A 12710-nucleotide genomic window follows, 5' to 3' on the forward strand; every position below is an offset into this window, starting at 1 on the left:
TCAGATCCAACTTTTAGACCTGCTGTCAGGCACCCCCATACGCCCTCTGCCTACAAAAATATCAATGAGTCAAAATCGTACTGCACGAGCCTGTGGGCGGGGCTTATCGTGCCCAAAACACTGCAGCTCTGATTAGAGCCTTCAACTGTACATGCGCAGTAACAAAATAGAAAAAATTCCTGCCGCATCGCTCCTGGACCGCATCATGCCTCCCACCCCCAAAACATAACCGTCCCCCTTCTCCCCCCACCTCCCCACTGCCCAGACCAATCATGGCCCTATCGATCACGTGCAGAGTAGCAGCAGACCCTGTCTTATGCATTTAAATTGATGTCACGCCAGTTTTGGGCTGATAGTGGCCATTTTCAACAATTGGTAAAGGGGGAATGGGCGCAGAGGCAGATCGCGCAACTTGTCTTGCTTCACCAAGTTTCCGTTACCAAAAACATGTGCAATTTGATGGTAAAATTGGGCCCTATGCGTACTACTGATTGAATTACAAGTGCTCAGCCAGTCCATCAGATTTCTGGTCATCTTGAAAGAGGGGAAAAAAAAATTTATAATGTTTGGAGAAAGTGGATGATCTCACCCACTCTTTAACATGTAGCTGTCCAGAATGCAAATTTTTATGTGCATTTCAAAACATTCAAGGGCCACACTGTCACAAAGCCCAGTTTGAAGTGTGTGAGACATTGTAAATACAATATACATACTCTATACATGGCAATATAGCCATATCCTTATATCAATTTAGAATGCACATTTTTCTCACTCAAATTTAAGACTTATCTACATCACTCACCCGCAATGCTTCATCAGCATTTATTTTGCTCCCTCCAGCAAGAACAATCTTGAAAGGAATATTTATATCCCAAATGTTACCTGCCATTTGCTAGAAAACAGCACATAGAAACAGAAAAGGGAATTATTTACATTCAAATGTTAGGTTTTAATTAAGGCAACAAAATAAACCATTAGGTTAAATCTGTTTGCTGTCAAGATTTTCAATTTACAAATTCAGATGTGGAACAAAACTTGACAACACATCATAGACCTGAATTTTTTGTCTGTTTGGGATGCAGACTCAGTGGAATTGGAAGCAGATGAGAGACACATGTCTGCCCAAAATAAGCTAGTTGCGGTCAGCCCCCAAGCATGATTTTACACCAGTTGACCAATTAATGGGCAGCTGGAATGAAATGTGCACTGGAAAGGCTTAGTGCTGCCGGGGAGGGCAGGCAGGCAGCGAGAAAAGATAGGGCATGGGCGGGTGCTGCTAATGTGCTCCCTCAGGGTCTCAGACTGCTGACCTGTTAAAAAAAATGCATTGAAAAACTATTGAAAGAGTATCCAAGCAGCCCTTTCAAATAGGAAGCTCAGTCCCCAGGGCAATGTTTTACGTTTTTCTTTAGCCCAGACAGTTCACCCTGCCCTGGATTGAAGCTAAAGCTAAAACGTAAAGCCCACCAACCATAAAGGCAGATGGGTGATATAAAATTGCACTTAATAAGGTCCCTAAATGGGCTAAATTGCCTGCTTGAATGTTGGAGGTACGTTTCTGCTTCTCACACAGATGTGCTAACTGAAACATTACACAAATGCGCAATGCCTTTGGGACGGATACTCAGCATCTTTTCACACCTTTCTGGGTGGAGTGCATGCCCACCTGAGGGACATAAAATTCTGGCCATAGTTTCCAAGCGAGGTACTGACCGTAAAGCAAAGCTATAACGATGCATTTTAAAATACACTAAAACATTGTGAGCCAAGAGATTGGTGCATTTCTAAATCAGGCAATTTCTACAATGGGCTGGATGCAGGAAAGAGGTGCTGTGAAGGGGCTGGCATGGACAAGATGGGCTGAATGGCCTCCTGCTGTGCTGTAACTTCTCCTGTTCCACTAGTTATTTGACACTTATTTCAGTCTATTAGTTATAAATAGCAAATAAATTACAAAGCTACTTCTATGAAGCATATAAAAAGCACAGCTGGCAATGTGTTTGCATGACTTTGCTGTTAACAAGGAAGTCATAAATAAAGGGAATTACTGCAGAAGTCATTTATGGCTAAATTCAGTTGTATTTTGGGAGAAACGCAGAAAGGAGGAAATTTGTTTGGAATACATCAAAATTTCTATGCTCCAAATAAAGTACATGGTACAGTTTAGAGACTGGCTTTTAAATCACCCTCAAAGGCTAATTTTAATTTTAAAAAATACTTTCATTACATGAAGTATGGGAAAAGACACATTTTCAGCAAAGGTAACATTGAACACAGCATTTAATTCTAAACAGGAGGACAATTGCCTTATTTGCTGTATTTATCAAAGAATGCAGCAAATCCATTTTCAGACATTACCTTTCATCTTGATCCTATGCTCAATGATGTAAATGTCTAACACAATAACTGTTTTACTGACAAACAGTAAAAATCAAAGGTTCTCACACTTCAGAAAAAAAACACTTCTTACTTAACAACCATAACTCTTGCCAAAAAGCAGCTGCCAATTTACATTAGGCAAGAAATTTATGATCACAAAAACTTGCACTTCTATAATGTCAAAAGATTGTCCCAAAGTGCTTTAACTCCAAGGATGAAGTTTTGAAGATTCCATAAAAAGCAATACGATAATGATAATGCAATCCATTTTAAAGGTGTTGCGTGAAAAATAGATCTTGGATGAAGCATTAGGGAGAATTCCCCTACTTTTCTTCAATATTGTGCTATGGCATCTTTTACATCTACTTCAGAGGGCAGATGGGGCCTCTGTTCAATGTTTCATTTGAAAAACGGCATTTTTGATGATGTAGCACTCTCCTAGTATGCTGCTTTTAGCCGATATTTCAGCTCAAGTGTTTGGTTGGAGAGATGATATGCTTTCCAACTGAGCCGTAGCTTGTCACTGACATTAACAATGAGGTGAGGACACTTATCAGATCTCCAGGGCCCCCATTATTCTCAGTCCCAAATGCAACTAATTGAAACATAGAACATAGAACATAACAGCGCGGAACAGGCCCTTCGGCCCACAATGTTGCGCCGACCAGTCTTATTTTTAAAAAAAAACATTGACCCACTAATCTAAACCAATCCCTTTTCGTCCATAAACCTATCCACCAATCTCTTAAACGCCCCCAAACTAGGCCCATTTACAACTGCAGCAGGCAGGGCATTCCAGTCCCTCACCACCCTCTGGGTAAAGAACCTGCCCCTGACATCCGTCCTATAACTACCCCCCCTTAATTTAAAGCCATGCCCCCTCGTGCTAGATTTCTCCATCCGAGGAAACAGGCTATCACCATCCACCCTATCTAAACCTCTAATCATCTTATATGTTTCTATAAGATCCCCTCTTAGCCGCCTTCTTTCCAGTGAAAACAACCCCAAATCCCTCAGTCTCTCCTCATAGGACCTCCCCTGCATACCAGGCAACATCCTGGTAAACCTCCTCTGCACCCTCTCCAAAGCCTCCACATCCTTCCTGTAATGTGGGGACCAGAACTGCACACAGTACTCCAAGTGCGGCCGCACCAGAGTTGTGTACAGTTGCAACATGACGCTGCGACTCCTAAATTCAATCCCCCTACCAATAAACGCCAAGACACCGTACGCCTTCTTAACAACCTTAAAAACCGTTTTATAATGAATATTGCTAACAATAATTTAATGAATCTTAGCACACTCAATGTACCACAATTATTTTTTCAACTTGTTCTCTCTGTTCTTCCCCCTTCACAAACTGTTAGGCTCTTTCAGCGTTATACTTCCTTGGGCAGCCCAATACTTATCTGATAACTGCACCAGGTAGTGATCTTGTGTAAATTTCCACCCCAAACCTAGAAGCATAGGAACCAATTGGACTCTTCCCACAACTATTCTGGCAGAAGTCAGATAATACGATGCAGGCCTGGGATAGATGGACATAGACCCTTACCATTGTTTGTTTGCCTTACAGCACAAATTGAAATCGTATTGTTTTAAATGATGTATTTATAGAGATAAAAGCAAGATCTTCCTGCTGCTTCCTCAATACTTACAGCAATAGTCCGTCTTTTGGGTGGCAAAGGAAGAGGTGCAATGGATAATTTCCGATGCAAGGCAATACCGATGGCCGACATCTCATGATCACACATCTCCTTAATGGTGCTGCAGTCTACTAGAGTCAGCTGAGGGTGGATTCCATTCAGCACACAATTTCTTATATACTGGAAAATATAGAAATCAGGGATTGAGAAGGATGCCTTTAGCACACAACAGTATCTTCCTTCCCACATTCACAAGCACGGTCTCACAGTACAAGGTGTGCAAATAGTGCGGTGATTTAAAAAAATAAGTTGGAGGATTCTGGAATGTAAATAAAGAGTACAATTTGTAAATGGGCATTTAGAGGATGGTTAATTACAATGAATCTCAATGCATTATGATGAAATTAACAGGCTAAAGCAAACAACAGGGCAACAGAGATTTCAAAACTCGGTAAATGATAGGATCTACAGAAAGCATATCACCTCAGATTGTGAGCTGACCACACCCAACTCTACCTCTCGACTTTGCTACTCTTGCTAATTATCAGACTGTTTATTAACATCCAGAGCTCGATGAATAAAAATTCCCTTAGTCATGCCATCATTAAGTCTTGCCCATTTTTACCCCTTCTTAGCTGCAGCCCTCATTCATGCCCTTGTTAACTGTAGATTGATTATTGCAAAGCACTCCTACTGCTCTTCCACATCCTACTGTTCAAACTTGACAACATTGAACACTTGCCCATCTCTGAACGCACACCACATCCTGTTTACCCATCATCTATTCACTAGCTTGCACTGGCTCCAAGTCAAGCAACGCCTTGATTTAAAAATTCTTATTCATTTCAAATTTATTCAAGGGCTGGTCCTTCCCTATCTCTAATCTACAACAGCCCCACAAACATTCTAATTCTGAACTCTCGAGCATTCCTGATCTTAATCACTCTACCATTGGTGACCGTGCCTTCAGTGCGCCTCTGTACCTTGCTTTTCTCTTTCACCATAATGCTAAAAGCTTTGGTCATTTGGCCAGATGGCTGGAATTTTATCCTCCCATCCACCACAGGAATCGGAGCAGGCAAGGGGTGGACAATAGAAATAAAGATGCATTGATCTGGGTGGGATTTTACGGTTTTGGATAGACGAGGCTGTTAAATACTGCCCAATATCTCCATATGTATCTTGCCGTCGCATTCTTTTAGGTAGAGCCTTGGAACATTTTACCTAGATAAAGGTGATGTACAATTATATGTTGTTATTACGTTAGATGAGAACTGCTCCCAACTGCTCCAACCACCCAGTCCCATTGAGCCTGCTTTTTTGTTTGAAGCTCTCCAACCATAAACAAATATTAAAAAACTATTTGGCAACTGATGTTTCACTGTGATTAGCTGAGCAGAGCGAGATTCTTTGTGGGAGATTTTGAAGTTGAACTGTTCCCCACAATTGGGGAGGATGTGGTGGGCCACTTAAAAATGCCTCAGGGGCCACATCCAGTCTTAGTCTTGGTCTGCTGTAGAACATCAAAATGGCTGCCTTTCACGCTCAAATCCCTTCCACGTTCTAAACTTTGCAGCCCAACTGTCTTCAGTTTAATTAAGTTAGTCACATACTCATCATGTAAAATTTTGTGGTACCAGTAAAATTATCCGCTACCTGAAATCACTAACACATCTGATACTGGTCAACCACTCGCAGTAAACACACAGTCGCTGACTGACTCAGGAGATATCAGGTACTGAAATTTAAAGATCATCAGAATTTACGAGAGTGCAGCAGAATTCTGCTTTAAGTTCATTTGTTCCAAGGCTACAGGGGGTGGCGCAGTGGCTCTGTGTGTGTGTGTGTGTGTGTGTGTGTGTGTGTGTGTGTGTGTGTGTGTGTGTGTGTGTGTGTGTGTGCAGTTTGCACGTTCTCCATGTTGCCATGGGTTTCCTCTCACAGTCCAAAAGATGTGCTGGTTAGGTGGATTGGCCGTGTTAAATTCTCCTTCAGTATACCCAAGCAGGTGCCGGAGTGTGGTGACTAGGGGGTTTTCATAGTAATTTCATTGCAATGTTAATGCAAGCCTACTCGTGACTAATAAATAACTTAATTATATAATTCTCCTGCCTTTTATAATTAGGCTTACATGGAGTTTAGTAGTGGCTATATAAAAATGCAGTGACTAAGACTAAAGCACAAAATCAGTGAGAGAACAGAAAGAGGGTTTGCTCTGATTTGGGATGTCATTTATATTTTTATTTGGGGATGTCATATACCATTTCTACATTTATATTACACTTGTTCGATGCAGGATTACAATGCCAGGGACCATGCATGTTGCACCAATCTTGCTGGTTATGGGAGCTCCTGGATACTTTGAGCATCCAGGATAAATCTACAGCAAAAAGTACCTCTCATGTGTTCATTCAATCTCAGTAACACAATTTACAGAACAAGAGAAATTCTGCCAGATATGAGCAAACGCTCTCTGGAACAGAGTCCAAGAGGGGAGCCCACCCTATGACAACTGAGCAACAGAAGGTGAAGTCTGGAAGAGATGATCATCCACTGTACCAGGAAATCCACTGGAAAGGGATGGCATAACAATAGAAAAGGTGTAGAACAAATTCACTCAGCTATTACCAGGGATATGATGTGTTACCAGGGGCATGGGGCTGTTGATATGATGTGTTACCAGGGACATGGGGGCTGTTGATATGGTGTGTTACCAGGGACATGGGGGCTGTTGATATGATGTGTTACCAGGGACATGGGGGCTGTTGATATGGTGTGTTACCAGGGACATGGGGCTGTTGATATGATGTGTTACCAGGGGCATGGGGCTGTTGATATGATATGTTACCAGGGACATGGGGGCTGTTGATGTGATGTGTTACCAGGGACATGGGGGCTGTTGATGTGATGTGTTACCAGGGACATGGGGGCTGTTGATGTGATGTGTTACCATGGACATGGGGGCTGTTGATATGATGTGTTACCATGGACATGGGGGCTGTTGATATGATGTGTTACCAGGGACATGGGGCTGTTGATATGATGTGTTACCAGGGACATGGGGGCTGTTGATATGATGTGTTACCAGGGACATGGGGGCTGTTGATATGATGTGTTACCAGGGACATGGGGGCTGTTGATATGATGTGTTACCAGGGACATGGGGCTGTTGATATGATGTGTTACCCGGGACATGGGGGCTGTTGATATGATGTGTTACCCGGGACATGGGGCTGTTGATATGATGTGTTACTAGGGACATGGGCCTGTTGATATGATGTGTTACCAGGGACATGGGGCTATCAATATGATGAAAAGCTTGAGGAGTTAAGAGCGTTTTTTTACCTCCACAGCAGCTGAGAAGGTTAAAATAGTTGAGTTGACAAAACCATTCAAGATTTGGAAGTTACAAACTAGGTAAATGATAATTATTAATAACAGAATAGAATTTATGTTGGTAATGCAGTGATCCAAATTTAAGATCATCATAAATTATTGAAGTGGATGATAGAATAAATTTATGCACAGGGTGGTCAGATTGTGGAATTGATCACAGAGAATCCCTAAACAGCTGCTGAAAGGATTCTGGGGATTGAGTGCTATTAATTTCACCTTTGGAGAAAAACATGATTACGATCTGAACTTGGGGCAAATTCTGCCAACGTACCCGGAATTGAATTAATGGCTGGTCACCAAACACGTACTCCTGCTTTCCGCTCACCCGCAGCACAAAATCCCTGGGATTGAACTCCTCGTTCTCTTTTCCATGGTTGGTCAGCTGTTTCCGAATGGCAAGCTCATTTAAGTTAAGAGGGTTCAAGTCGGGAGACACTTGGAAATTGAAGATGTCCTAGAAGGAGAGAGACAGCCATTGTAAATTTTCTCGATATTAAGAAATAGGAGCAGGAGTAGGCCACCTAGCCCTTCGAGCCTGCCCCGCATGAAACATGAGTCTTGTAAACAAGACTGCTTTAATTGACCCCAAGTTGCGATTTTTACGTGAAAATAATAACTGCTTGAAATATCAAAAGGCTTATGACCTTGATTGGAACAGCATAGAGAGAAGATGATTCTCTCTATCCTGTTCCATTATCTTGATGTCACTATGCAGGGACTAACCTAGTCTTTTGGGTGGAGTTGGGATTTATGCTCCTGACTACTATCCAGTGGCCTTGCTGTGGTTACAAATGTGTGAACTGCTGATGAGGACAGTGATGCTCTCAATTGCAATGTCTGCAGTGATTAAGTAGACAACAAATCACTTGAGCAAGGAACTAGATGCCCAGCTGTACCTGTGGAGTCACTGGTCAGTTAGCCGCCTTGGCTAAAAAGAGGAGAAACATTGAAGGATGACTGGTGGAAAAAGCTTGCTCCGCTTTCATTCTGTATCTTGTTTATGCAAAAGTAACTCAGCAAAAGTAGGTCATTCATTGGAGCCAAGAATTTGACTTGTTTTTCAAACCTGCAGGTGTATGGTGCTGGTTAGTACGCAGAATCTTATAAGACTGCAGCCTCGCTTTACAGTATTATAATCACTTCTGGGAAAGAAAGAATAGATCAAATACCAACCCAGTTAATGAAGCCACTAAAACCAGCTGCATCCATTTAAAGCAGTATTGTCTTTTTAAAAAGGTTTACTGCAGAGGATAGACACAAAGAATTAAGTGTTCAACATCAGCTTAAATCAAATCATTTGGATTATAACCATAAGAAAAATAAACTCCGAATATTACGGCACAGGAGACGACTACGCAATCTATCGAGTTTCGAAAAACAATCCAGTTAATGTCACTCCCCCTCTCTTTCTCCAGATCTTGGTAACTGTTTATTCTTCAAGTTTGCCTAATTCCCTTTTAAAGGCTACTGTTGAATCTGTATCCACCAGCCTAACACCCACACATACTGAAAATGTTTTCATCTTGGCTGGATTAGTGATGGTGGCCTAAGAATTGGTCTTGGCATTCAGATGTTGAGAGGTTCCTGCTCCTGATTCCTACCAAGTAACATTGCTGGGGTTCTGAACAGGTGGACAGCAGATGAGACAGTGAAGTTCTCAGCTACGGTGTCCACCGTGATCACATGAACAACAAGTCATTTGAGCAAGGAACTGGAGATTGGACTGAGCAAAGGGGGTTACAACTCAATAAGCAGTCAAGGGAAGAAAAAGTTTTTACTCAGGTTCTTTCAACAGTCACCTTAAACCCATGTCCTTTACATTATTTACCTTTCAACCACTCAAAACAGTTTCTCGTTATTTACACGATTCAAATACCTCCTTTTACCTTCTTGTCTCTATCCGTGTAACTGTAATCCTTCAACATTGCAATCATTCTAATAATTCTCTTCTACATCATTTCCTAAGTCTTCACATTATGTTTGAAGTTTGCTGGCCAGAATTGGACAGTATGCTCAAACCAGGGCTCAGTTTGTGTTTTCTATGGCGTTTGGGGTATCATTCCTTGGTTTTCCTGTCCTTTATTAACTATTTTGTTAACTTGCCCAGCTACCTATAGGTTTTTTTTATATCAATGTTCCTCAGTCTCTCTCCTCTTATACAATGCAGTTTGTTTTATCCCTCCATATCCTTCCTACCAAAATGTATCACCTTACACTTTTCATACAATTTTATGCGCCACATGTCCATCACCAAAAGCTTGGCTGTGCTCTCTTGAAAATTATTGTTTTCTTCTTCCGTGTTTACTCTACTTCCAAGTTTTGTGTCATCTACAAATTTCAGAATTGTGCCCTGCATCCACCAGTCTAAGTCATCAATGTTGATCAAAAACAGTAATGGTTCTACTCTGAACCTTCACAAACTAAACTGTACATCTCCCTCCAGTCTGAGAAACAACCATTCATCGCAACTTTCTTTTCTATCCTTAGCCAATTTCATATCCCCACTGCCACTCCTCCTTTTACCCCACAGGCTTCCAGTTTTCTGTCAAGTTTAATCTGTGGTACCTGATCAAATGCTATTTTACATAAATGTATTTCTTGACAGTCCACATTTACATCGACTGGATAGTCCTCATGCACCTTCTGCTATCTGATCAAAAGACTCTTATCAAGTTAGTCAAACACCATTTGCTCTTAAGTTAGCATAAGTATACATTTGGTAGATTGCTTCATTACACTGAAACCGTTACAACACATACTCTTCATGCCAGATCTGGAAGATTGAAATTTTGTATTTATTATTAGTTGCTGATCTATCTTCCAAGACATCTGGAGGGGGAGTGAAGACCAAGGACACTTTTTTGATTAAGCAGAATTGAACCAGATTAAACTCAGGCAGGAAAGCAAACAGAATGAAACAACCATTGTGGTGTCAGTGCTAGTTCTCCTTTATGTGCTTATGATTGTCCAAGTAATTCTTTACATTCTCATAAATTGTTTCTAAATGCTTCCCCACTATTAACTTTAAATTGTAATTGTTAGGTTTCTCCATGACTTTGCTATGTCAACCCATCACCAGCCCACTCCTGAAGATGGTAGGCTTTAAATTCCAGCAAAATAACTTACACAGCTTCAGCAGAAACAAGGACTAACATTTTACTTGAGTAAAAGTAAACTTATAAGAGAGAGAGAGATGAAAAGTCAGTGAGCAGAAAACTAAATTGACATCTACTGATTTTCAAAATATGGAGGAAAGAAAATCAAGCAATAATTAGGGAGTCAGCAATACAAAGGTGGAGAAAAAGAATGGAATGGAGAGCAAATATAGTCAAAAATAATGGATGGGGGGAGGAAAGAAGAAAATAGCCAATGGCGATTGTTAATGTGAAATTGGATTTTGCTTGTGCAGAGGAACATAATTTTCCTCTGACAGTGTACAATGTCAGTTTTTTTGCCCTACCAAATCCTCAGTCTGGAAGAATATAAGATTTATATTTCCTGAATAAATATTTTTCAGCAAGTAAGAGCACTTGTCAGTTCTCCAGCAGCCATGTTGACCTTGATGTACTCCCTGCCAAGGACAACAATCCTACTGAAGAACTCACAAGTGTAAGGAGTCAATGAAAAATACTTAAGAGGAATAAGAGTGAAAACTGAATGTAAAAAGCATTTAGAAAAGTTATTATTCTCTTGACAGAACAGAAATGATTTAGTATCGTGTTAATGGAATGCAAAGTAACAGCTACGTGCAAGATACCACACGGTGGTATCTGGACAAGTCATTCAGTGTCACTGTTCTCTTTAGTACTAACTAAAACTTCATGAAGTCATATTGATTATTGTTGGTCAATTGACCCTGGTCAAAGGAAGAAAATTAAACAATGCCAAATCAGCTCCCAAGAACAATCAAGTAATGTAAATGAGAAGTATTTTCCCCAAATTTCAAACTTGACCGTACATCCCAATCAAGTGGATTGTAGTCGAAATTGGCACCACTTGAATTTCTTCTCTAGCGAGTCGAGTGTGGCATTTACATTGTACAGAATTGCCTTCTCATATTGACATGATTCCATTTTATCTTGGCTCCTGTTGTGCTATTCCCCTTGTTCATAATGTACAGCAGATTCCTGAGCACTGGTACAAACAAGAGACTTCTGTGCACATGCAAAGCTACTATAGCAATACATTTTGCAATCAAAATTAGAAGTACCATTTGGTGAAAAAATAACGTTGCGATGTTAAAAAAAGAAACAGTTTACTCAACACAAAGACCAACGGTTGATTTCATCTTTCCAGGACTACTGTTAATCAAGTTGCAGTATTTTAGCAATGCTGCCATAAGTATAAATCAAAGCATATTCAATGCTCAGCAATGGTTACAGCAAGGTTAGAAACTCATGACTTCACTGAAAACCAAGTCAAGCTCCTTTTTTAAAGGTAAAAACAGCTGTGTTCTTTATTTCACGATTATAAGTAGGACTGTGCAATGGATCTTCTGGTTCTATCCGCCCATGGATCGGAAGATCCCACCCAAGGTCAACAAGCATTTTAAAGGTTCATTAAATTATCCATCCCACCCTTGATGATTCCCGCAGCACCTGGAATTGGAAAATTTACCCTTGGTGTGTCTAAGGACATTAAATACATTCAATCATAGCCTTTGTAGAATTTAATGCAACATACCTGACAGGACTCAAACCGAATGGCTATGAGGAAATGGTCTTTGTATAGCTTGTCTTCCGCATGGTTAAAGCCAGTCGATTCAATTTCTGGAGGAAAATTGTGCTGCAACCAGTCCATCCAGGAAAGTCCCTGACGTTTCAACATATTCTCCTCATTAATCTTACGCATTTTGCTACGGAACTCTTTCACTTCAGGGTCTGTTAGTGCATCAAACTCATGAAGACCTAGATTCCAACAACAATTATTATGCAATCACCTCAACACAATCAAAACCTTGCTTTTTTTTTGCCCAGTTTAGTGTCCCACCTATTTTAATTGACATTAAATTGTAATGAGGAAATAAGAACCCTAAAATGGATATAGATAAGTTAGGAGAGTGGGCCAAAAAATGGCAGATGGAGTCTAATGTGAATTAGTGTGAGGTCATGCATTTTGGTTGGGAAAAATAGGAAGACAACTTATAATCTAAATGGGGAAAGACTTTGAGCGCTCCAGTGCAGAGGGATCTGGGTGTCCTCATTTAGAAAAATTAGCATGCAGGTACAGTAGATAATAACAAATAAATGTTGGCATTTACAGCCAAAGGAACAGAATATAAAAATAAAG

General features: G+C 40.7%; 1 protein-coding gene across 1 annotated transcript in view; it reads right to left on the bottom strand.

Moving 5' to 3' along the window:
- pik3cb (phosphatidylinositol-4,5-bisphosphate 3-kinase, catalytic subunit beta) overlaps nucleotides 1-12710 on the bottom strand; it is a 199835-nt gene that overhangs the window by 83454 nt on the left and 103671 nt on the right. The window contains exons 4-7 of the mRNA XM_080185544.1: nucleotides 12105-12328; nucleotides 7693-7875; nucleotides 4038-4205; nucleotides 803-892 (exon numbers count right to left, since the gene is read on the bottom strand). Coding sequence (XP_080041670.1) covers nucleotides 803-892; nucleotides 4038-4205; nucleotides 7693-7875; nucleotides 12105-12328 — 665 coding nt within the window. The remainder of the gene's footprint in view (nucleotides 1-802; nucleotides 893-4037; nucleotides 4206-7692; nucleotides 7876-12104; nucleotides 12329-12710) is intronic.

The sequence above is a fragment of the Carcharhinus amblyrhynchos genome, chromosome 3 (genome assembly GCF_965287045.1).
Source record: "Carcharhinus amblyrhynchos chromosome 3, sCarAmb.v2.hapA, whole genome shotgun sequence".
Classification (NCBI taxonomy): Eukaryota; Metazoa; Chordata; class Chondrichthyes; order Carcharhiniformes; family Carcharhinidae; genus Carcharhinus; species Carcharhinus amblyrhynchos.